This window comes from Phocoena phocoena, chromosome 2 (assembly GCF_963924675.1).
Source record: "Phocoena phocoena chromosome 2, mPhoPho1.1, whole genome shotgun sequence".
Classification (NCBI taxonomy): Eukaryota; Metazoa; Chordata; class Mammalia; order Artiodactyla; family Phocoenidae; genus Phocoena; species Phocoena phocoena.
The window spans coordinates 114,115,249-114,141,613 of record NC_089220.1 but is presented as its reverse complement, the minus strand read 5'-3'; the positions used below and the strand labels follow the sequence as shown (position 1 = coordinate 114,141,613).

General features: G+C 35.8%; 1 protein-coding gene across 1 annotated transcript in view; it reads left to right on the top strand.

Annotated features, from left to right (window-relative positions):
• MYO9A (myosin IXA) overlaps nucleotides 1–26,365 on the top strand; it is a 216,825-nt gene that overhangs the window by 75,806 nt on the left and 114,654 nt on the right. Inside the window, exons 14-15 of the mRNA XM_065900167.1 lie at nucleotides 103–222; nucleotides 22,052–22,127. Coding sequence (XP_065756239.1) covers nucleotides 103–222; nucleotides 22,052–22,127 — 196 coding nt within the window. The remainder of the gene's footprint in view (nucleotides 1–102; nucleotides 223–22,051; nucleotides 22,128–26,365) is intronic.

The following is a 26,365-nucleotide window of genomic DNA, read 5'->3' as shown; positions in this document are numbered from 1 at the left end:
TCTTAAGATAGTTGGCAGCATTGTCCTTGATTCTCTCTTGGTTTGGGCTTATATAATGTCTTTTTCTTTTCTCCATTTTTTGTTTTTCTTTTGCTTCCTAAGGACATGATGATACAGCGCCATGTGCAGTTTTGAAAAGTATGGATAGTATTAGCTTTCTCCAACACCCAGTCCACCAGAGGAGCTTAGAGATTCTGCAGAGGTGCAAGGAAGAGAAATACAGTAAGGCTGCAAATCCTGATAAATAAACTCCGTGTCATCACATCCATTTGGAAATGGAAACCAGGAGCATTCTACACCTGGGTGGGATGTAAATAGCTTAGGCAATGTGACTTTATAATCCTTTGACCAGTGAGTCTCAGGATACTTCCATTGAGACTTTCATTCTTTTTTTCGAAAAAGTTGATATACCTGTTGTTTTAACTTGGATGACTTTTAACTTGGATGACTATTTGTGATCCTTGAGTTGTTAATTATACTTGGTTACAGACTTTGAATTGGTTTCTGCTTTTGACTTTAAAATATCCAAGTGATGAGTAAAAATGAGTAATGATTTTTTCCTGTTGGTTTTTTTTTTAAACTTTATTGAAATCTAATTGAGGTAGTGTAAACTGCATGCCAAAGCATACAGTTTGGTAAGTTTTGACATATATATGAACTCATCACAATCAAGATAATTAACATATCTAACACTGCCAACAGTTTCCTGTCTCTTGAGAATTCCTGCTGATTTTTATGCTAATTTATACACTTGAATTTTAACATCAGCAATATTGTTTTCATTGGCAAATTCACTTAGTTTGACTATAGTTCTCCTATCAGATTTTATCATGTCTGATTTAGAGCAAAGTCACCACTTAATGTTTTGTCTAAGGAAGAATGACAGAATCATAGAGGGTGTTCTCTTGTTTTTGTTCTTTTTGTTGTTGTTTTTTTATAAAATTGGTGTAAAAAGATGCCCTTGGTCTCCATTTTCTCCTTTTCTATTTGTTGTACTCATTCTGCATGAAAATGGTTCTTTTGCTTGTTGTGGGATAACAGTTGTTTGGCTACTGCTATTACTATAGTGAGAATAAAGGATCCTTCAGAATATTCAAAGCCTAACTCAGCAATTTGCATATAATGGACTAAATTACTTATGTAGTCTGTTCTGAGCTTTTTACAAATCACAGATTTACTTTGCTAACTTCACAGTTCTGTGATTGAAATTCCATGGAATATTAGTATTTAATTATCAGTGAAAGGAGAATATAAGTAGAATTCCTAAGAGCAAATGGTGTGGGTTCTTTCTTCAGTTCTTACTATCCTGTCTTGGTATAAGAAAATGTGTAATGCATTTTGAAAAATGTTGTTAAAATATTTTCTCATTTTACAAGAACGAAGGTAAGTACTTTATTTAAAAAAGACATCTTCAAATGTTGCTCTTAATTATTGCTGTTGTTTCTGAAAGGTATACAAGTACTTATTCCAAATATCCATTTTCCTTTTCTTAATCTTTTAATCCATGGGACATGATTGAAAACAGTCTACAAATCTTTTGGAGGGAACTTAAATTAATTCTTTTTAACTTTTAAATAATTGCAAGTAGTTTATTTGCTTCATTGATTTTCATGACTCTCAGCCTGACAACCCCAGGCCTAATTGTATTCCAGTTAGGTATATATGGGTGTAGAATAGGAAGGCACCAATTTCAGCAGCAGCTGCATGAGGATATTGTACATTGTACACATGCACATTTATTTCTACATTTGTGGAAGCTGGGCTTTTCCATTACTTTAGGTAGTTTATTTTCCATTATAGTACTACCAATAATTAAAATTTTATAATATATAAAATGATAAATTCAAGTTTTGGAGATTGTTTTTAAAAAACCGGGGGACTACTAGCCTTAGGTAATAGTAGTGGTGAATTGATGAGACAGACAGGTTTTCAGAGACAGAAAACCACAACCATACTGGCTTGAAGTGTCAGAGGATAAAGTTCAGGAGTAGCAAAGAAGCTTGAAATTTAGGAGGAAAATCCTGGAATGGAGAGAGCTGCCAAAGGCTAAAACTCAAAGTTAGAGTACGAATTCTGCCATCCATACCTGGCTGACTGTTGTGAGTAATCAGGGGAGACCATAGGAGCTCTGTCAAAGAGCAATGCAAACCGAATAGGAGATAACCTTGGAAAGACACAACTGCAGTAGGTGAGATTTGCAAGTTTACTGATTTTTTTTAACTGAGGGCTTTTTGTATCTCTGCATAGCTCCTCTTGGGGGATAGCTGAATTCTTACTGCCTTTAGTTGGAATCCCATAGGTAGAGGTGAGAGAGAAAGAAGCAGAAAAATATTGGAAGAAATAGTGGCTTGAAAACTTCTCATGTTTGAGAAAAACTAGCTTGGAGATTCAAGACAATCTGTGACCTTCAACTAGAATCAATACAAAAGAAAACCACAACTAGACACATTATAGGCAAATTGCTAAATGCCAGAGATAGTAAGGAAATCTTGAAAGCAGCCCAGAGAAAATATGGTACATTAAATACAGGGGAATACAGGCATACCTCAGAGCAATTTCAGAGTCAGTTCCAGATCACTGCAATAAAGCAAATATCACAATAAAGGGAGTCACATGAATTTTTTTGGTTTCCTGGTGCATATAAAAGTTATGTTTACACTATACTGTAGTCTGTTAAGTATGCAGTAGCATTATGTCGAAAAAAACAATGTACATACCTTAATTAAAAAATAATTTATTGCTGGGCTTCCCTGGTGGCGCAGTGGTTGAGAGTCCGCCTGCTGATGCAGGGAACATGGGTTCGTGCCCTGGTCCGGGAAGATCCCACGTGCTGTGGAGCGGCTAGGCCCGTGAGCCATGGCCTCTGAGCCTGCGCGTCCAGAGCCTGTGCTCCGCAACGGGAGAGGCCGCAACAGTGAGAGACCTGCATACCGCAAAAAAAAAAACAAAGCTTTATTGCTAAAAAATGCTAACCGTAGTCCGAGCCTTCAGGGAGTAGTAGTTACATCAAAGATCACTGATCACAGATCACCATAACAAATACTATAATAATGAAAACTTTGAAATACTGCAGGCATTATCTAAATGTGACACAGAGACACTATGTGAGCAAATGCTGTTGGAAAAATGGTGCTGATAGACGTGCTCAACACAGGGTTGCCAAAAATCTTCAATTTGTAAAAAACGCAATGTCTGCAAAGCACAATAAAGTGAAGTACAATAAAATGAGGTTTGCCTATAATGATATGGTTAACACTTGTCTTCTCATTAAAAGCAATGGAGGCTGAAAGATATCCAAAAATCATAATTAAAATCCAACAAAACAATTCAAGACCCCCAAACAAAAGCAGTGTTCAGGCAGTTGCTTAATTTATAGTTTGGGTCCAGACAAGTTAATTGTCTGTTAGAAGAAAAATCAAGGCTGCAGGAAAACATAACAATTCATTGTTGTTACAATGTATTATCCACAATGTCCAATCATCAGTTAGGAAAAGTAGCTTTCAAAAATGAAGCTGGAATAAAGATATTTTCAGATAAACAGATAATCTGAGGGAATTTGTCACCGTAATGTGTTTTATGAAAAATGATAATGGAAATTCTTTAGATTAAAAGCAAATGACACCATATGGTAATTTGGATGTATAGTAGAGGCTGATAAACTTTTTCTGCAAAGGATCAGATGGTAAATATTTTAGGCTTTGTCGGTCATATGGTCTGTTGAAACAACTCAGTTCTGCTGTGAAAGGAGCTGTATAGACAATATATAAATAAATGAGCATGGATACATTCCAATAAATTTTTTTATAGACACTGAAATTTAAATTCCATATAATTTTCACATGTTACAAAAATATTCTTCCATTGATTTTTTTCCTCAAGCATTAAAAAAATGTAAAACCATTCTTGGCTCTCAGGCCATGCAAAAATAGGCAGTGGGTTTGATTTGGCCCATGGACTCTAGTTTGCTGATCCATGAGTTATTGGAAGGAATAAAGAAACCAGAGGTAATACATACATATATAAATAAATGACTATACATATTTTCTTTCCCTCTCTTAGTTCTTTTAAAAGATATATGATTATTTAGGGTAAAAATTATGACATCGTTCTGGTGGTTTAAAATGTGTCCACAAATTATTTGATACTCCTCCCTTCAAAAGGCATGTGCTGTACTTAGTGATTTGCTTCTAAAGTGTAATGTGGCAGAACTGACAATGTGTGACCTTCGAGATTAAGACGTAAAATATATTGTGGCTTTTCCTCCTCCATGTCATTTTTGGTGCTGCTACCTTCTCTCTATAGTGATTATTCTCTGAGATTTGCAGGGAGGAAATTAAAAGAGTGGGGAGAAATTAGGGTTCTTGGGAGCATGAGCTGAAGCCCCACTTCCACAAAGGTCAGGAGCCCTGGAAAAGGGAAGGAATAAGATGCTGGGGGAAGAGAGAGAGAGAGGGGGTGGAATAGTAGAATGTCACTTGAATTTAAACCCATACTTTTGACCTTCTTGGAACAATGGAGATTGTGATGTTCCTGAACAAGATGAAGGACAAGCAATTGTCAGAGAAGGCCTTGTCACCATCCTGATGTGCCTGCCTTAATGTCCATGACCTCAGGCATCAGTATGGTCACACAAATGATTGAAAATTTAAAGGATGTTGTCTGACCAAAATGGAATTAAAATAGAAATCAGTAACAGAAAGACATCTGAGAAATCCTCACATATTTGGAAAATAACATGTATAAGTAACTTATAAGTTAAAGAAAAATTTATAAGGCAACTTGAAAATATTTTGGTTTGAATGATAATGGAAACACAGCATATTACAGGTTGTGGAATGCAGCTAAAGAAGTGCTTAGAAGAAAACCGGTAGCTTTAAACCCTTATATAAGAAAAGAAATGAGGTAAAAAATCAATGATCTGAGCTTTTACTTTATGAAGCTACAACAAGAAGGGCCTATTAGAGCTAAAATTACTGAATAGGAAGCTGACCAACAGTAGAGAAAATCAGTGGAAACCAAAAGCTGGTATTTTGGGTGTTTTAGTTTTTGTTTTCTTTTCTTTTATTTATTTTTGTAATACAGCAGGCTCTTATTAGTCATCAGTTTTATACACATCAGTGCATACATGTCAATCCCAATGGCCCAGTGCATCACACCACCACTCCCACCCCCCCGCCACTTTCCCCCATTGGTGTCCATACGTATGTGTTCTACATCTGTGTCTCAATTTCTGCCCTGCAGACCGGTTTATCTGTACCATTTTTCTAGGTTCCACATATATGCGTTAATATACGATATTTGTTTTTCTCTTTCTGACTTAACTTCACTCTGTATGACAGTCTCTGGATCCATCCACGTCTCAACAAATGACCCAATTTCGTCCCTTTTTATGGCTGAGTAATAATCCATTGTATATATATGTACCACATCTTCTTTATCCATTCATCTGTTGATGGACATTTAGGTTGCTTCCATGACCTGGCTATTGTAAATAGTGCTGCAGTGAACATTGGGTTGCACGTGTCTTTTTGAATTATGGTTTTCTCTGAGTATATGCCCAGTAGTGGGATTGCTGGATCATATGGTAATTCTATTTTTAGCTTTTTAAGGAACCTCCATACTATTCTTCATAGTGGCTGTATCAGTTTACATTCCCACCAGCAGGGCAAGAGGGTTCCCTTTTCTCCACACCCACTCCAGCATTTGTTGTTTGTAGATTTTTTGATGATGCCCATTCTAACTGGTGTGAGGTGATACCTCATTGTAGTTTTGATTTGCATTTCTCTAATAGTTAGTGATGTTGAGCAGCTTTTCATGTGCTTCTTGGCCATCTGTATGTCTTCTTTGGAGAAATGTCTATTTAGGTCTTCTGCCCATTTTTGGATTGGGTTGTTTGGTTTTTTTTTAATATTGAGCTGCATGAGCTGTTTTTATATTTTGGAGATTAATCCGTTGTCTGTTGATTCATTTGCAAATATTTTCTCCCATCCTGAGGGTTGTCTTTTTGTTTTGTTTATGGTTTCCTTTGCTGTGCAAAAGCATTGAAGTTTCATTACGTCCCATTTGTTTACTTTTGTTTTTATTTCCATTACTCTAGGAGGTGGATCAAAAAAGATCTTGCTGTGATTTATGTCAAAGAGTGTTCTTCCTATGTTTTCCTCTAAGGGTTTTATAGTGTCGCGTCTTACATTTAGGTCTCGAATCCATTTTGAGTTTATTTTTGTGCATGGTGTTATGGAGTGTTCTAATTTCATTCTTTCACATGTAGCTGTCCAGTTTTCCCAGCACTGCTTATTGAAGAGACTGTCTTTTCTCCATTATATATCCTTGCCTCGTTTGTCATAGATTACCTGACCATAGGTGCCTGGGTTTATCTCTGGGCTCTCTATCTTGTTCCATTGATCTATATTTCTGTTCTTGTACAAGTACCATATTGCCTTGATTACTGTAGCTTTGTAGTATAGTCTGAAGTCAGGGAGTATGATTCCTCTAGCTCCACTTGTTTCCCTCAAGACTGCTTTGGCTATTCAGGATCTTTTGTGTCTGCATATAAATTTTAAGATTTCTTTTCCAGTTCTGTAAAAAATGCCATTTGTAATTTGGTAGGGATTGCATTGAATCTGTGGATTGCTTTCGGTAGTATAGTCATTTTCGCAATATTGATTCTTCCAATCCAAGAACATGGTATATCTCTCTATCTGTTGGTATCATCTTTAATTTCTTTCATCAGTGTCTTATAGTTTTCTGCATACAGGTCTTTTGTCCCCCCAGGTAGGTTTATTCCTAGGTATTTTATTCTTTTTGTTGCAGTGGTAAATGCCAGGGTTTCCTTAATTTCTCTTTCAGATGTTTCATTAGTCTATAGGAACGCAAGAGATCTCTGTGCATTAATTTTGTATCCTGCAACTTTACCAAATTCATTGATTAGCTGTAGTAGTTTTCTGGTAGCATCTGTAGGATTCTCTATGTATAGTATCATGTCATCTACAAACAGTGACAGATTTACTTCTTCTTTCCCAATTTGTATTCCTTTTATTTCTTTTTCTTCTCTGATTGCCGTAGCTAGGACTTCCAAAACTATGTTGAATAATAGTGGTGAGAGTGGACATCCTTGTCTTGTTGCAGATCTTAGAGGAAATGCTTTCAGTTTTTCACCATTGAGAATGATGTTCGCTGTGGGTTTGTCGTATATGGCCTTTATTATGTTGAGGTAGGTTCCCTCTATGCCCACTTTCTGGAGAGTTTTTATCATAAATGGGTGTTGAATTTTGTCAGAAGCTATTTTGCATCTATTGAGATGATCATATGGTTTTTCTTCTACACTTTGTTAATATGGTGTATCACACTGATTGATTTGTGTGATACACAAATATCAATATCCCAGTATCCCAATATCCCAGGGATGTAAGGATACTGAAGAATCCTTACATCCCTGGGATAAATCCCACTTGATCGTGGTGTATGATCCTTTTAATGTGTTGTTGGATTCTGTTTGCTAGTATTTTGTTGAGGATTTTTACCTCTATATTCATCAGTGATATTGGTCTGTAATTTTCTTTTTTTGTAGTATCTTTGTCTGGTTTTGGTATCAGGGTGATGGTGGTCTCATAGAATGAGTTTGGGAGTGTTCCTTCCTCTGCAATTTTTTTGGAAGAGTTTGAGAAGGATGGGTGTTAGCTCTTCTCTAAATGTTTGATAGAATTTACCTGTGAAGCCATCTGGTCCTGGACTTTTCTTTGTTGGAAGATTTTTAATCACAGTTTCAATTTCATTACTTGTGATTGGTCTGTTCATATTTTCTATTTCTTCCTGGTTCAGTCGTGGAAGGTTATACCTTTCTAAGAATTTGTCCATTTCTTCCAGGTTGTCCATTTTATTGGCATAGAGTTGCTTGTAGTAGTCCCTTAGGATGCTTTGTATTTCTGTGGTGTCTGTTGTAACTTCTCCTTTTTCATTTCTAATTTTATTGATTTGAGTCCTCTCCCTCTTTTTCTTGATGAGTCTGGCTGATGGTTTATCAATTTTGTTTATCTTCTCAAAGGACCAGCTTTTAGTTTTATTGATCTTTGCTATTGTTTTCTTTGTTTCAATTTATTTCTTTCTGCTCTGATCTTTATGATTTCTTTCCTTCTGCTAACTTTGGGTTTTGTTTGTTCTTCTTTCTCTAGTTCCTTTAGGTGTAAGGTTAGATTGTTTATTTGAGGTTTTTCTTGTTTCTTGAGGTAGGCTTGTATAGCTATAAACTTGCCTCTTCAAACTGCTTTTGCCGATTCACATAGGTTTTGGATCATCGTGTTTTCATTGTCATTTGTCTCTAGGTATTTTTTGGTTTCCTCTTTGATTTCTTCAGTGATGTCTCGGTTATTTAGTAACGTATTTTTAGCCTCCATGTGACTGTGTTTTTTACGTTTTTTCCCTGTAATTAATTGATTTCTGATCTCAAAGTGTTGTGGTCAGAAAAGATGCTTGATATGGTTTCAATTTTCTTAAATTTACTGATTCCTGATTTGTGACCCAAGATTTGATCTATCCTAGAGAATGTTCTGTGCGCACTTGAGAAGAAAGTGTAATCTGCTGTTTTTGGGTGGAATGTCCTATAAATATCAATTAAATCTATCTGGTTTACTGTGTCATTTAAAGCTTCTGCTTCCTTATTTATTTTCATTTTGGATGATCTGTCCATTGGTGTAAGTGAGGTGTTAAAAGTCCCCCACTATTATTGTGTTACTGTCAATTTCCTCTTTTAGAGCTGTTAGCAGTTGCCTTATGTATTGAGGTGCTCCTATGTTGGGTGCATATATATTTATAATTGTTATATCCTCTTCTTGGATTGATCCCTTGACCATTATGTAGTGTCCTTCCTTATCTCTTGTAACAGTCTTTATTTTAAAGTACATTTTATCTGATATGAGTATTGCTACTCCAGCTTTCTTTTCATTTCCATTTGCATGGAGTATCTTTTTCCATCCGCTCACTTTCAGTCTGTATGTGTCCCTAGGTCTGAAGTTGGTCTCTTGTAGACAGCATATACATGGGTCTTGTTTTTGTATCCATTCAGCGAGCCTGTGTCTTTTGGTTGGAGCCTTTAATCCCTTCACATTTAAGGTAATTACCGATATGTATGTTCCTATTACCATTTTCTTAATTGTTTTGGGTTTGTTTTTGTAGGTTCTCTTCTTCTCTTTCCCACTTAGAGAAGTTCCTTTAGCATTCATTGTGGAGCTGGTTTGGTGGTGATGAATTCTCTTAGCTTTTGCTTGTCTGTAAAGCTTTTGATTTCTCCATTGAATCTGAATGAGATCCTTGCCCGGTAGAGTAATTTTGGTTGTAGGTTCTTCCCTTTCATCGCTTTAAATACATCGTGCCACTTCCTTCTGGCTTGTAGAGTTTCTGCTGAGAAATCAGCTGTTAACCTTATGGGAGTTCCCTTTTATGTTATTTGTCATTTTTCCCTTGTTGCTTTCAATAATTTTTCTTTGTCTTTAATTTTTGTCAGTTTGATTACTTTGTGTCTCGGCGTGTTTCTCCTTGGGTTTATCCTGCCTGGTACTCTCTGCGCTTCCTGGACTTGGATGTCTATTTACTTTCCCAGGTTAGGGAAGTTTTCGACTATAATCTCTTCATATATTTTCTCTGGTCCTTTCTCTCTCTCTTCTCCTTCTGGGACCCCTATAATGTGAATGTTGTTGCGTTTGATGTTGTCCCAGAGGTCTCTTAGGCTGTCTTCATTTCTTTTCATTCTTTTTTCTTTATTCTGTTCCACAGCAGTGAATTCCACCATTCTGTCTTCTAGGTCACTTATGTGTTATTCTGCTATTGATTCCTTCTAGTGTAGTTTTCATTTCAGTTATTGTATTGTTCATCTCTGTTTGTTTGTTCTTTAATTCTTCTAGGTCTTTGGTAAACATGTCTTGCATCTTCTCAATCTTTGCCTCCATTTTTTTTCTGAGGTCCTGGATCATGTTCACTATCATTATTCTGAATTCTTTTCCTGGGAGGTTGCCTAACTCCATGTCATTTAGTTGTGTTTCTGGGGTTTTATCTTGTTCCTTCATCTGTTATATAGCCCTCTGCCTTTCCATCTTGTGTGTCTTTTTGTGAATGTGGGTTTTGTTCCGCAGGCTACAGGATTGTAATTCTTCTTGCTCCTGCTGTCTGCACTCTGGTGCTGTACAAAAGGCCACTACCTCTGACTACTCTTACATGTATTCCAGAATTTCTGTCTCAGGTTAAAAAATATGTCATCCTTTTCCTGGAGAATACTTATACTGAAGTAGAAGGCAGAGATGTACACCGGCCCACTGAGCTCCTGGTCGCACAGCACCTTGCCCAGGACAGCACACAGCGCGCGCCCTGGCAACACACGTGCAGCCACACGTAGTTGAAGTTTGTGTGGAAGGCCACGGCCATGGTGGCCACGTGCCGTGTCTGCCACCAGTCGGCAGGCCCACCCTGCAGCCGCTGCAGCAGTGCGTCGCCAGCTGAGAAGAGCGCGGCGTCCAAAAGCTGGTATTTTGAAAAGAGCAATGAAATTAATAAAGCTTGAGTCCAGCACCATTCAATAGAACTTTCTGTAAGGATGGAAATGTTCTCCAACTATGCTGGTCAAAACTGTAGCCACTAGCCACATGTGGTTGTTAAACACCTGAAATTTTTAAAAAATTTTAAAACTGAAGTTTTAATTAAATCCGTTTAAATTTGAATGGCCATGTGTAGCTAGTGGATCCTGTATTGGATAGTGTAGTTCTGGCCATTCGGATCAAGAAATATGAGAGAAGACACAAATACTGTTATCTGAAATGAACAAGTGGACACAGTTACATATGGTATAGACATCAAAAGGTTGAGGAAAGATTGTGAACATTTATGCCAATACATTCAACAACTTAGATGAAATGGACAGATTCCTTGAATGTCAACAGTTATCAAAATTGACCCAAGGAAAATTAAAGAATCTCTTTATCTTTTTAGTCCTGTATCAATTATTGGATTCATAAGTAAAATCTTCCCACACATGATAACAAAAAAGTCCAGGCCCATATAGCTTCAGTAGTCAATTTTATTTAAGAAATGTTTTCATTTTTGTTTTTTTTATTTTTGGCTGCGTTGGGTCTTCATTGCTGTGCGGAGGCTTTCTCTAGTTTCGGTGAGCGGGGGCTACTCTTTGTTATGATGCACGGGCTTCTCATTGTGGTGGCTTATCTTGTTGCGGAGCCTGGGCTCTAGGTGCACAGGCTTCAGTCGCTGTAGCACGTGGGCTCAGTAGTTGTGCCACGTGGGCCCTAGAGTGCGTGGGCTTCAGTAGTTGTGGTTTGTGGCCTCATTAGTTGTGGCTCATGGGCTCTAGAGTGCAGGTTCAGTAGTTGTGGCACATGGGCTTAGCTGCTCCATGGCATGTGGGATTTTCCAGGATCAGGGATTGAACCCATGTCCCCTGCATTGGCAGGTGGATTCTTAACCACTGCACCACCAGGAAGTCCTTAAGGAATGTTTAAGAAAGCAGTTATACCAGTTCTCCTCAACTCTTTCAGCAAACAGAGGAGCAAGTAGTACTATACAAATCATATCATGAGACCAGTATTATTACTCTAAATCCAAAATTAGATAGCATTACAAGAAAATTACAGTCTAACGTTCCTCACAGTGAGAGATGTAAAGATCCTTAACAAAATAAGAGCAGCCTGAATTCAGCAATATATTTAAAGAATAATACATGAGGACCAAGTGGAAATTCAGGAATGAAAGATTAGTTTGATATAGAAAATCAATCAATATAATGTATTATATATATGTATATAGAGAGTCATAATTTATAATATAGATATTAATCATCTAAAAAAGAAAAACCGTATCATCTTAGTAGATGGATATAAAGAACTTGTCATAATTCTATGCCCATTCCTATTTAAAAACTTGTAGCAGCCTAGGAATAGAAGGCAACTTCCTCAACTTTATAAAGAATACACATGAAAATTCTACAGCAGACTTCATATGTTATGGTAAAAGACTGAGTACTTCTTCCCTGACATTAAGAACAAGGGAAAGATATCTGCTTTTGCCTCTCAGATTTAACATTGTACTAAAGGTAATTGTGCAACAAGGCAGCAAAAAGAAATAGGTACATAGATTGAAAAGGAAGATGTAGACAGCATGATCATCTATATAGAAAGTACTAACGGGTTTAAAAAATGCTTCTTTAATCTGAAAAGTGAATTTAACAGTCTCACAGTATACCAGCTAAATATAGAAAATTAAATTGTAATATTCTAGCCATGAACACTTGGAAAGTGAAACTTATAAATTCCATTTATATATCTGTGGCAGCCAGCTACAGTAGTTATTCCCCATTTATCCCCATCTTCTGGTATTTACAACCTTGTGTAGTCTACTCCCACATTTTACCAGTGTTGGTCTATGTGACCTATAGGACATAGCAGAAGTAATAGTACATCACTTCCAAAATTGTTAAAAAAGACTACAGTTTCCATCTTAGGTACTTTCTCACTTGCTAGCTCTCTCTCGGATCACTGTCTCTTGGAGGATCAAGCTGCTGTTGTGAGTAGCCCTACTGGGAATCCCACTGAAGCCTCTAGTCAAAGGCAGTGGAGAACTTTGAGGCTTACCTCTAAGGTCACATGAGTGACCTTAGAGACAGGTCCTTCAGTTCCATTCTAGTTTTGAAATGACCACAGCCTTGGCTGACAGCTTGAATACAACTCATGAGAGACCCTGTCAGAACCACCCAGCTAAGCAGCTCTTGAAACCTGTTCCTCTACAAAGTCTGTGATATTACGTGTTATATTAAAGTGCTAGGCTTCGGAGTGATTTGACATGCAGTGGATTATAATATAGCATACCAAAACATGAAATATTTAGGGATAAATTTACCAAATACTGTTAGACCAGTATATAACTGAGAGAAATTGAAAAATGCCTAAATAAATGAAGAGAGATACATATTTTTGTATTTCTGAGATGTCAGTTCTCCCCCAGATGGATCTGTGGATTGAATGAAGTCCCAGTGAATATCAAAGCAGATTTTGGGGTAGCAATTCATATGCTGATAACTAAGATTTATATAGAAATGTAGAATATCTAGAATGACCAAAACAATTGTGAAGAAGAATAATGATGCTGGAGATCTTACACTATATGATTTTAAGATTAAAATAATCATGACATTGTTCTCTTAGTGTAAGCAAGAGAGCAATAGAAACCTACTGTATAGCACAGGGAACTCTACTCAGTGCTCTGTGGTGACCTAAATGGGAAGGAAATCCAAAAAAGAGGGAAAGTATGTATATGTATAGCTGATTCACTTTGCTGTACAGAAGAAGCTAACACAACATTGTAAAGCTGCTATACTCCAATAAAAAAATTTTAGTAATTTTAGAAAAATTGAATAAAATCCTTTTCTGTAGAAAAAAAAATAAAAAACAGAGTCCAGGAAAAGATCTATACATATATTGTCCATTGATTTTCCCCAAAGGCCCTCAGATAATTCAGTGGGGGTATATATAGTCTTTAAAAAAATAAACAGCACTGGAACAACCTGGATATCCATATGTTCAAGAGAACTTTGACCCTTACCTTATATTATACATAAAAATTAACTTGAAATGGGTCATACAGCTCTTTGCAAAGAACAGAACTATCAAATTGATAGAAGAAAACCTGAGAGAAAATCTTTGCCATCTTGGGACAAAATTTATTAGATGGGACATAAGAACATGAAGTATAAAAGGAAAAAATGGAGAAATTAGAGTTCACCAAAATTGAAAACTTCTACTTTAAAAAAGATATTGTAAAAAAACAGAAAGCATATCACAGCCTGGGAAACAATATTCATAATAATTTATAATATATAACCGATAATGGACTTCAAAATATTTTTTAAAAACCTCCTGCAATAATAAGAGAAACAGTTCAGTTAAAAATGGTCAAGAGGGGACTTCCCTGGTGGTCCAGTGTAAGACTCTGTGCTTATACTGCAGGGGGCGCAGGTTTGATCCCTGTTTGGGGAAAACCCCACATGTCACGTGGTGCAGCCAAAAAAAAAAAATGTTACTTTCTGTTTAAAAAAAAAAAATGGTCAAGAGGTTTAAGCATACACTTAGAAAAGAAGATATATGAATCATCTGTAGGCGCATTAAAGACTACCAGCTTTATAAGTCATTAGGGAATGCAAATTATAATCACAGTGAAGTCACATTAGCACCCTGTGTCATGGCTAAAGTGAAGTTGACAGTACTGATGATGAGTGTGTGGAGCAGCTGGAATGCTTATCCACTCTGCTGACAATGTAAAATATAGTACAGTCATTTTGGAAAACAGTGTCAGTTTTTTATAAAGGTAAGCATATGCTTTCCGTATGTTCTCTCCACGTAAGAAATGAACACATATGTTCACGTGAAGACTTTTTATAGATCAAACTCTAAAATGTAATGTTGAGTGAAACCTTACACAAAAGAGAGCATACTGTTTTATTCCACTTATATCAAATTCCAGAAAATGCAAACCAGTCGATATGGACAGCAGGTTAGTGGTTGCCTTGGTCCAGGAGGGTGTGTGGGGGATTGTCGAAGAAAGGGCTTGAGGGAACTTTGGGAGATGATGGAAATTTTTCTTTTCTTTTTTTGGTGGTGCCACATGGCATGCCGGATCTTAGTTCCCCCACCAGGGATCGAACCCATGCCCTCTGCAGTGGAAGTGCAGAGTCTTAACCACTGGACCGCCAGGGAAGTCCCCGGAAATATTCTATATCTTCTTTTGGTGGCAGTTTTGTCTAAACTTAACTAACTGTATGCTTATAATGAGTATGTTCTACAATATGTAAAATTTACCACAATTTAAAAAATTAATTGCATATCATGAAGCCTGACATAAGTCTTAGATAGATATCTAGAAGAGACTATTTTTCATGGAATTAAGCATACCAAAAATAAAAATATGTTATGGGAACCCCAGGAAGTGTCCACACCTTACTCATCAGGGCCTCATCAGGACCAGAGTGGGAACTAGCCAGCTTGACTGATCTTGGGGAAGGCTTCAGTGCCGGGAAGACCTGACCTTCTTTTGCTTTTTGCCAGGGCTGTGGCAGGGCACAAAGATTCTGACATGGGGACCTCCACGTTACTCTCAAAAGAGAGAGGAGAAACAGCCTGGCGTTTGGAGTCAGGCAGTGCCAGGTACAAATTCTGGCTCTGCTACTTAGCCCCTGTATTCCTGTGTGTGGAAGATGTTGTTTCTCAGAGCCTCAATTTCCTTCTCTGAAAGGTAGTCCCCACTGCACAGGGGCAACACGAGGCTCAAATGTGATAATGAATGCTAAAGCCCTTGTCTGCTATCCACTGCAGAGATTTGCATTAAAATAATTTAAAATATTCTAAAAAAAAATGTTACGTGATCAGAATTCTTGTTTGAAAATGGTAGATGGAAACAAATACAGGATATGCCAATATGTATTTTGGGGAAGCCTGCAGGAAGGTCAGGGAGCTATTTCTATTGAGTTGATAGAATAAGGCTATTTATCAAATTTAGGAAATCAATGTGGATAAACAAACATGAATGTCTGCCTTACAGACAATAACAAAAATTGATTCTTCTTTTTTTTTTTTTTTGTCAGCTGCAAGTGGCTTGTGGGACTTTAGTTCCCCAACCAGGGATTGAACCCATGCGTTAGGCAGCAAAAGCACAGAGTCCTAACCACTAGATCACTAGGGAATTCCCTGAATCTCTGTCTTCCAGGGAATTCCCTGAATCTCTGTCTTCTAAAGTAGCACGAGAAACCTTTATCTATCAAATGAAAACTAACAAGGGGGAATATGGATTTGAAGAGTGAAATAAAAGTGAAACAAAATACAAGAAACAAGTACTATGATTTAAATTAATAAAAATAGATTAATATCACCAATTAAAATCGCAAAATGAATTTTTCAAAAAGTTTAATTAAATGATATCTAGATTCTTAAAATGATAAAAATAAAAGAATGGAGAAAGCTATGTCAGGCACAGGTGAACAATAGCAGTAAATAAAACTAGATCGTAATTTGAGCAGATCTTCATCAGTAGAATTTATAAAAAGATTTAGTTGAGAAAGACAGAAGCTGAACTCACTAGGAAGTTTTGAGAAACTTGTAAAATACAAGTTATTGTTTTATAAAACTTAATGCCTAATTTGCTTGATTAATGGGAAGAAAATAAGGTGAAAATAAATACTGGGTAACAATAGCTGTGATAGGAAGGGGATGACTTGTATCAGAGATTTAAAGGTTCTCGTACTCTTTAGAAAAAGAGAATAGAGAATTAATTTAGTTTAGAATTCATGAATATGTAAAAAATTCAAGAATAATCAAAGAGGAGAGTGTATATTACTTCTAAAACAAAACAAAGAAATCAGAATATAAAGAAAATAGTTCAGTAGAAGTCTGGGTAAAAGCGTACAATAATTAGGGTAGATACAAAACATAAAATGAGGCAGAAAACATTCCAGATATATCAGTAATATGAATAAAATAAACCCAACTAAACAGTTTAAAAAAAGATTATGCAATTAAAATAAAATTCAGCTGTAAGATGTTTATAAGAGACAAACCTAAAGCATATGAACACAAAAAGATATGACCACAAAAATATAAAATATTCGAATAAAGTTGTATCAGAAAGTTTATTCTTACTCTCTTGTACATTTTCGCACTCCCTTTAGACAACCCCTCTTAAGATGTCTGTTACTATAAATTAATTTTGCCTTTTCTAAAACAGAAATGGAATAATACAGTATTCTTTCGTGTTCTGATTCTGTTATGTAACATAATTATATATGTATTCATGTTGTTCCCTATATCAGTAATTTGTTGCTGAGTTGTATTCCATTGTATATGTATATACAATTGTGTATACAACTTTGTGTTTATCATTCATTTCTTGAAGGATATAAGGTTTGTACTGTCTTGAGCTATTGTGAGGAACCCTGCTATAAACATTCTTGTTCAATTCATTTTGTGTATATAAATTTTCATTCCTTGGGTAAAAGTTATGATGGAGTTTACTGTGTCATAAAGTAGACATATGTTTAACATCATTAGGAACTATCAAACTTTTGGCACTTTAAAGATGTTCCATTTTCTTTTGTCCTACATTATTTGTGATGTTAAACTCAGATGTCATTCTGTTGTCATTCTTTCATATCTAATATACCTTTTTTCATCTGGCTGCTTCAAGATTTTCTCTTTATTTTTTCATTTTCAGCAGTTTGACTGTGATGCCCCTAGATATCATTTATATTTATATTTATGCTGTTTGGTATTAGCTATACCTTTTGGACCTGTGCTTCATTATTTTTCATCAAATTTAGGAAATTTTTGGTCAGTATTTTTTCAGAAATCTTTTTCTGCTGCAATTTCTCTTTTTCTTCTGAGACCCCAATTACATGCTCTTAGAATATTTGATATTGTCTCAGATTCCTCATATTCTGTGGATTTTTCTTCTATCTTTGTTCTTCCTGTTCTTCATATTGGATAATTTTTATTTATCTGATATCAAGTTCATTATGCTGTTTCAAGTTGCCTTGTAAAACCGTAGAATGAATTTTTCATTTCAGAAAATTTCTATTTATCTGATATCAAGTTCCTTATGCTGTTTCAAGTCTCCTTGTAAAACCATAGAATGAAATTTTCATTTCAGAAAATTTCAGTTTTCAGTTCCAGAATATCCATTTGGATTCTTTTTACAGTTTCCATTTCTCTCCTGAGATTTTTCTGTTAGGTCATAAGACTGTCTTATACTTTAAGTCATTGAACATTATGATAGCAATTTTAAAGTCCTTTTATGCTAATTCCAACAAGTGGGCAATGTTGGGATCTGATGCTGTTGAAATGGGATCAGGAAGAAAGGTGCACAGGACTTCATTTTCTAATCTCAGTGGTCAGTTGCAAGTGTTCAGTATATTGTTCCTTTAAAATATTTAATAATTAATGTTTAAAAAATCATTACACAAAGGGAAATAACATGCATAAAAGAAACACCCTATTGTGTTGGCAACACCAAAAACGAGAAGAAAATTCCCGGTGAGCACTTTACAGTTTAAAGAATTTAAGAACATGAATCCAATAAAGCAGTAGCACAAATTTAAGACTATGAAATATCAGAATGATGTTGAAATAGATTTTGAACTACTAAATCAAGTAGAGGCATAAATCAACACCTATGTGATCTCAATAGAGGAAAGATATCTGAAAATTGCATTACTAATATTAAGGAAAGGCCTGAAGTGACTATATTTCAATATGCAGAAGAAAAGAATTCATATGGCGAATAGGAAATGATAATTTGTCATAAGGATATTTGGTGTCCATGACTTAGGAACTGAATAAATGAAACAAAAACAATGCATTCAAATATGTAAGAAAATAAAGTTGTTCAAAGTTCTAACTGAATTTGTTGATCCCAAGACATAAGTTTTTCAGTAACAGTTTTTATGTGGGTATAGATGTATGTCTTCAGTTCTGTTGGGTATATACTTAGTAGTGGAATTTCTGGGTCATATGGTAACTCTGTTTAATTTTTTGTTGAACTGCTAGACTGTTTTGCAAAGCGACTGTATCATTTCACATTCAGCAGTGTATGCAAGTTTCCAATTTTTACATGTCCTTGCCAACACTTACTATCTTCCTTTTTTTATTATAGTCATGCTAGGGGGTGTGAAGTGCAATCTCATTGTAGTTTTATTTTTTTATTTTGCGGTACGCGGGCCTCTCACTGTTGTGGCCCCTCCCGTTGCGGAGCACAGGCTCCGGACGCGCAGGCTCAGCGGCCATGGCTCAAGGGCCCAGCCACTCCGCAGCATGTGGGATCTTCCCGGACCAGGGCACGAACCCGTATCCCCTGCATCGGCAGGTGGCCTCTCAACCACTGTGCCACCAGGGAAGCCCTCATTATAGTTTTGATTTCATTTCTCTGATGACTAATGATGTTGAGCATCTTTTTATGTGCTTATTAGCCATTTGTGTGTTGTCTTTGGAAAAATATCTATTCATACTCTGTTCATTTTAAAAGTGGGTTATCTTTTGTATTATTCAGTTGCAAAAGTTCTTTTTATACTCTGGATTCAAGCTTCTTATCAGATATCTGATGGGCCATTTTCTGTTGATACCATTTTGTGGGTTGTCTTTTCACTTTCCTGATATAGTGTCCTTCGAAGCACAAAAGTATTAGATTTTGGTGATGTCTAGTTTATCAGTCTTTCTCTCTGGTTGCTTGTGCTTTTGGTTTCATCTCTAAGTAATCATTGCCTAATCCAATGTCAGGAATATTTACTCCTATGTTTTAAGAGTTTTATACTTTTAGCATTTGTATTTTGGTCTTTGATCCAACTTCATTCTTTTCCATGTGGACATATAGTTTTCCCAGTTTTTGTTGAAGAGATTATTCTTTTCCCATTGAATTGTCTTGGCACCTTTGTCAAAATTTAGTTGATCATAAATGTATTTTTGTACTCTCACTTCCTTTCCATTGATCTGTTTGTCTATCTTTATGCTGGTGCCATACTGTTTCAGTTACTTTATCTTTGTAGTGAGTTTTTAATTCAGGAAGTATGAGTCTTCCAACCATGTTCTCTTTTTTCAACATGGCTATTCTGGGTCCTTTGCATTTCCATATTAATTTTAGGATCAGCTTATTCATTTCAGTAAAAAAAAAAAAAGGCAGCTGGAATTTTAATAGAGATTGCATTGATCTGTAGATGAATTTGGGGAACACTGCCATCTTAACCATATTAAGTTTTCCAGTCCATGAGCGTGGATGGCTTTCCATTTATTTAGGTTTTCTTTAATTGCTTTTTATGATGCTTTGTAGTTTTTCAGTAGATATTTTATGTTTAATTTATTCCTTTTATATTATTTTATTGCTATTATTAATGGAATTGTTTCCTTAATTTCATTTTCCAATTGTTTATTGCTAAGTTGATTTTTGAATATTGATCTTATATCTTGTAATTTTGCTAAACTTGTTTAATAGTCCTAATTTTTTTGTGAATTACTTAGGATTTTCCACACACAAGATTGTTATCTCAAAGATACTTTTACTATTTTAAATATAGTTGTGTCTATCTGTTAATCCCATACCCCTATTTTGTTCCTCCCTGCTTCCCTCTCCTCTTTGGTAACCACATGTTGGTTTTCTGTATCTGTGAGTCTGTTGCTGTTTTGCATATACATTCATTTGTATTTTTTTTAGATTCCATATATGTCATATAAAGTATTTGTCTTTCTCTGTCTGACTTACTTCACTACGCATAATATTCTCTAGGTCCTTCCACATTGCTGCAAATGGCAGTATTTCTTTTTTTTTTTTATGTCCGAGTAATATGCCATTGTATATATATACCACATCTTCTTAAGCCAAGTGTTGGTTGATGGGCATGTGGGTTGCTTCCATGTCTTAGCTATTATAAACATGGCTGCTATGAACATTGGAGTGCATGTATCTTTTCAAATTAGTGTTTTCATTTTTTCCAGATGTGTACCCAGGAGTGGAATTGCTGTATCATATGGTAGTTCCATTTTTAGTTTTTTGAGAAACCTCTGTACTGTTTTCCACAGTGGCTGTACCAATTTATATTCCCACCAATAGTGTATGAGCACTGCCTTTTCTCCACATCCTCGCCAGAATTCATTATTTGTGTTTTTTGATGATAGCCATTCTGACCGGTGTGAGGTGATATCTCATTTTGGTTTTGATTTGCATTTCCCCAGTGATTAGCGATGTTGAGCATCTTTTTATGTGCCTGTTAGCCACCTGGGTGTCTCCTTTGGAAAAATGTCTATTCAAGTCTTCTGCCTATTTTTTTTTAACATCTTTATTGGGGTATAATTGCTTTACAATGGTGTGTTACTTTCTGCTTTATAACAAAGTGAATCAGTTATACATATACATATGTTCCCATATCTCTTCCCTCTTGCATCTCCCTCCCTCCCACCCTCCCTATCCTACCCCTCCAGGCGGTCACAAAGCACCGAGCTGATATCCCTGTGCTATGTGGCTGCTTCCCACTGGCTATCTACCTTACGTTTTGTAGTGTATATATATACGTCCATGCCTCTCTCTCGCTTTGTCACAGCTCACCCTTCCCCCTCCCCATATCCTCAAGTCTGTTCTCCAGTAGGTCTGTGTCTTTATTCCTGTCTTACCCCTAGGTTCTTCATGACATTTTTTTTCTTAAATTCCATATATATGTGTTAGCATACGGTATTTATCTTTCTCTTTCTGACCTACTTCACTCTGTATGACAGACTGTAGGTCTATCCACCTCATTACAAATAGCTCAATTTCATTTCTTTTTATGGCTGAGTAATATTCCATTTTATATGTGCCACATCTTCCTTATTCATTCATCCGATGATGGGCACTTAGATTGTTTCCATCTCTGGGCTATTGTAAATAGAGCTGCAATGAAAAACTACAAATAGAACTATCATATGACCCAGCAATCCCACTACTGGGCGTATACCCTGAGAAAACCATAATTCAAAAAGAGTCATGCACCAAAATGTTAATTGCCCATTTTTTAATTAGATTTTTTGTTTAAAAAATATTGGTAATTCTTGAGGAAGCAATTCATCATCTTTGATTCTTAGTGTCTTTATATGTAAGATTAATTGATCTCTAAAATCTATAGTTTATAGGAGCAATATCCTATTGCTGAAAAATGGTGCAAAGGAATCATTAGGAATTTTTTGAATATTAAAATAAGAAATGAGTTTGTGTACTCTAGACAGTCAGCCCAGTTACCCTTGTATTTCCTGATAATATTTAAATGAGAGAAGAAATTAAAGAATTTATTATTAAATTCCCGAATTGGTTTCATTGTTGACTAAGTCAAATTTATAAGTAACAGTCATGGGACTTGGTTCATATTATTATTATTTAGACCTTTCTGATATGTTTAGCAAATATTTACTATTGAAGTATATTAATTTCATTTGTTCCTAGAAAAATTATTTCATGTTTAGTTTATCTTAGCATTGATTGAAGGTTTTTGCTTTCTCTATGCTAGGTATAACTCGGAAAAATCCCAGAACACCTCTTTCTGATCTTCAGGGAATGAATACTCTAAATGAAAAAAACCAACAGTAAGTATGTTTGGCTTAAGTTTTCAAGGACGTAAAGAAGAAATAACTAGAATTCTTATTAATACTTCTGTGGCTTTAAAAGTATGCAGTAAATCGGGCCTTTTTTTCTTTTAATTTCTTAAAGCTTTTGTAAATGGTGTAATAAGTTAAAAAGGTTAGAGTTAACAGTACAGTAAATTGTCTAAGATTGCCTCTGGTAAAGTGGTTGTACAATGTAAAAAAAGTTTCCCCAGGATAATTAAAAATGAGTGCATATGTTTTAATTTCTGAGACCATTCTTGCGTTTTAAATGTCTTTTGCAAAAGTAATGGGTATTCTGTTTCTTTCCATGGAGAAATCTTATTGGTAAGTAATAATTGAGTAGTTTGATTTACAACAAACTGTCCGATACCTTTTCTTGATGAGTGTGATACCCAAAGCTTACCTTTTACCATTTTCAATGAAGAATTCTTAAGTAAAATTTGAAAGTAACAAATGTAAGTAATTTTTTGAGTTCATAAATAAAGCTCCTTTTCCTTTACACATACTGTTTTATAAAGATTGTACTTTAAATGAGCAAAAGAGCATTGTTTAGTGTCTAGAGTCTGCTGTGTACATTTTAAACATCAAGAGAATTGAGCTTCTTAGTGTCCTGGTAAGATACAAGATTAGGATGATCAGTCATTTAAAATTAAAGTATAATTTCATTGATCAGGTTTTCCATTTTGAGTTACTATGTCTTTCTAATATATATTATCACTTCTCTGCTCCATAACTTTTTTTTATAACTCTTTATTGCTTATTACAAGAAGTCTAGGTTCACTATTTTAACCTGCAAGAGCTGTCACAGCCCAAGTATCCAACCTCAACTGTACTTATCTTTAACGCCAGCAAATTGAACTACTGGCTGTCTTTATAATAATGCATGCATTTTGTTTTCTTAACAGTGACAGTTGGCTGACGATGAAAATCACCATTATTATGTGCATGTTAGATTTTACCTAAGAACAAATTAGATCATTAATCTGGTGACCTGTGTACCTTTTTTATTTCAGTCTATTGGCAGTATTCTCACCCTGGTCATTAGAGATCCCTAACTTAAGGAACTCATTTTCTTGATTTGGGTAAAACAAGGAACTGTGACTTGTTGCATTTCCCGAAGCAATTTAATGGTTATAACTTCTAATTCCTTGTTTTTATTTTTGTTTTTTTCTTGGCCACTCGCGCAGCTTGCAGGCTCTTAGTTCCCCGACCAAGGATTGAACTTGGGCCACCGCAGTGAAAGTGCCATGTCCTACCCACTGGACTGCTAGGGAATTCCCAGTTATGTTTCTTTGTACTGCTTTCAATTTTGGATGCCTGAAGTGATCTATATGGGCTTCTGTTTTTTATATGTCAGTTGGAATAGTCTGATATATTGGTTTAAGATTGGTCTGGGCTCAAGCAGTTAAGGTGATTTTAGGCACTCATGGAATGACAAACAGATTTTGTAAAGATGTGTATAAGCTCATTTTTGAGACCCTTCCTCACAGAGAAATTGATCACACCAGCTTGATTCTTTTCCTTTGCGTACAATAAAGAAAGATAAAGAAAGATATGTGGCATTGAAGTAATGTTATCAGGAAAAGGCCAGCTAGCAGTCTTAACAAGAGAGCCTCCCCGCTTGTGTTTGTTGTATTGGTGAGTTTATTTTAGACATATTTTAGAGAAAATTGGTGAGAAGATAGAGAGGATAGAACAATAGATACTCAGAAAATCAAATCAGTCATGAAATCATGAGCTTGTATCTACTAAGTGGAGTCTTTTGGACCTTCCTTATGGAACACTCCTAATAAGTGACTCTTAAATGAAAGAGTGGAACATCCAATTTGCTGGTGATCTAGGACTAAGAATTGATGTAGTCTGTATAAAAACAAGGAAACGCAAATATAAAACTATTTTTAGCCAGTGCAAATATTCCTCAAGTGAGAGAGAAAACTTTCATCAATGTTGAGTGGGCAGTTGCTTTTTGGTAAGAGGGTATAAACTGGAAACAGATGTCTTTGTATCAAAATATGATTTGAAAAAAGTACAGAGCCTATAATTACATATCATGAAGCAGAGATGGTAAATAGAGGCTGCTGAAGTGACACTTAATGTGAATAACTAAAAAGACTGCCCTGGTTTCAAAGATACATTCGTTCCTAGGTGGAAAAAGCTCTTCTGAATAGTTGTAGAGAAGATTGTGTGAAGAATAAAATATACCACCCTATATTGGGAAAATATGCCTTTGGAAACTTGTTATTTAAGGGGCAAAAAGAGTATTATCAGAATTTATTGTAGACAAGTACATAATGAATTTGCACATTGTGGAAGTATATGGTATGTTTTATAATTAAATGGGGTCTGCTGTACTATCATGCTAATACCAGGGCATTAAGGAACTAGAATAAGTCTCATTAAAACTTGTGGGTTATGACACTATTTTTTAGGACTTTGGCTATATTGATAACCACATATTTGAGTACTGGGATAAACCTATCCTCTAAGAGTTGACTATGTAGCATGTGTGGATCCTGATTTCTGTTCTTAATGCAACTGAAAACTCACTGTCTAAAGTGTTATTTTTGTTTAAATTCAACTCTTCCTCTTGATCTGGGTAAATGACTGCTTACCATCTGAGACATTGTATTATAAAATGCAACAATGAGAACAAAAATAAATACTTTTTTTGAAGGATAAGTCAAATAATTTATTACTAGGGTTTTTTAAGTAATTATCATATTTAACATGATTTATAAAGGTGAATGGATTTCAGGGTTCTCTTAGAACTAATATGACTTGATGTCACATAAAACAGCTTGGAGTAATTTCTCATATGTTACAGCCAGATAAATCTCATGGCATTTGATCATGTCTTAGAGTGTATTTTGTTTACCCTAATGAAAAAATACAGAACTTGGTTATTAATGTAAGCAGTTATATGTGATTAGCAGTTCATATAATAATAGCAAATTAGTAGTATGAAATAATACTCATATTTTAGTATAAGTTTAAAACATTAAGTATTATAGGGCTTCCCTGGTGGCGCAGTGGTTGAGAGTCCGCCTGCCGATGCAGGGGACACGGGTTCGTGCCCCAGTCCGGGAGGATCCCACATGCTGCGGAGCGGCTGGGCCCTTGAGCCATGGCCACTGAGCCTGCGCGTCCGGAGCCTGTGCTCCGCAACTGGAGAGGCCACAACAGTGAGAGGCCCCTGTACCGCAAAAAAAAAAAAAAAAAAGTATTCTATAGTTGTTTCAAAAGTCTCTTCCAAATTTTTTCACTTTAGTATATAGTATGTTGGTTATCCTAAATGATATTTGTGTGTTTTTACATAGTTTTGTTTGTCCTTTGTTTTAAAAATTAGTGGCTTTTTTACTGGGGCATTATTTGCCTGTAACTCCATTCTTGAAGGTCAGATCATTCTTGAGAGAAAAATAAAACAATAAATTACGACAGATACAACTTCTCGTTCTGCCACATCATTTGTTTATTTAACAAGTACTTCGTGCCAGGTCGTGTGGCAGAAACTGGAGATTCAATACTTTGTGAGATAGATGTGATAAGTGATATGATTGGAGAAATATAAGATACCATGGAAACATAGAGGAGGACTTTAAAATTTTTTATGCCAATACTGTATTTAAAGAATTGGATATGGGGCCAGATGCCTCAGAAATGTTTTTCAGAAAAAGAACCTTTTAAACTGTTATCTGAGTGAAGAGTAAGGGTGAGCCCTTTGAAGAGGAGGGTGATGTTTTATAGGCAGAGGAGCAACCTGTATGATGGTCCAGGAGCAAAAAGAGAGCTCTCTCTAGAGGACATGGCACAAATAAAGAATTAAAAGAATGTGAGTAAGAAGAGAGAAATGATGAGAGTCGACTCTAGAAAGACAAATAGACATAGGCTAGTTCATGTGGGGCTTTGTTAGCCGTATTGGAGAGGCTGTACTTCATCTTAAGGGTAATGAGAATTTATTTAATGCTTTTAAGTAGGGGACTGACTGATATTTCAGAAGAATCTCTATGGTTGCTTTATGGAGAATGATTTGGAGAGGCACTGGATTGGATACAGGAAGACTAGCAGTTCTGGCAAGAGATGATGGCTTACAGTAGGTGGTCATGGGTACACATTGATGTGAACCTGTATTAAGGAGGAAAATTGAAAATCTATATGTCTCTCATCTGATTTTATGAGGATTCAGTGTTTATGAGAAGTCTGTGTTGGATTTTCTATGC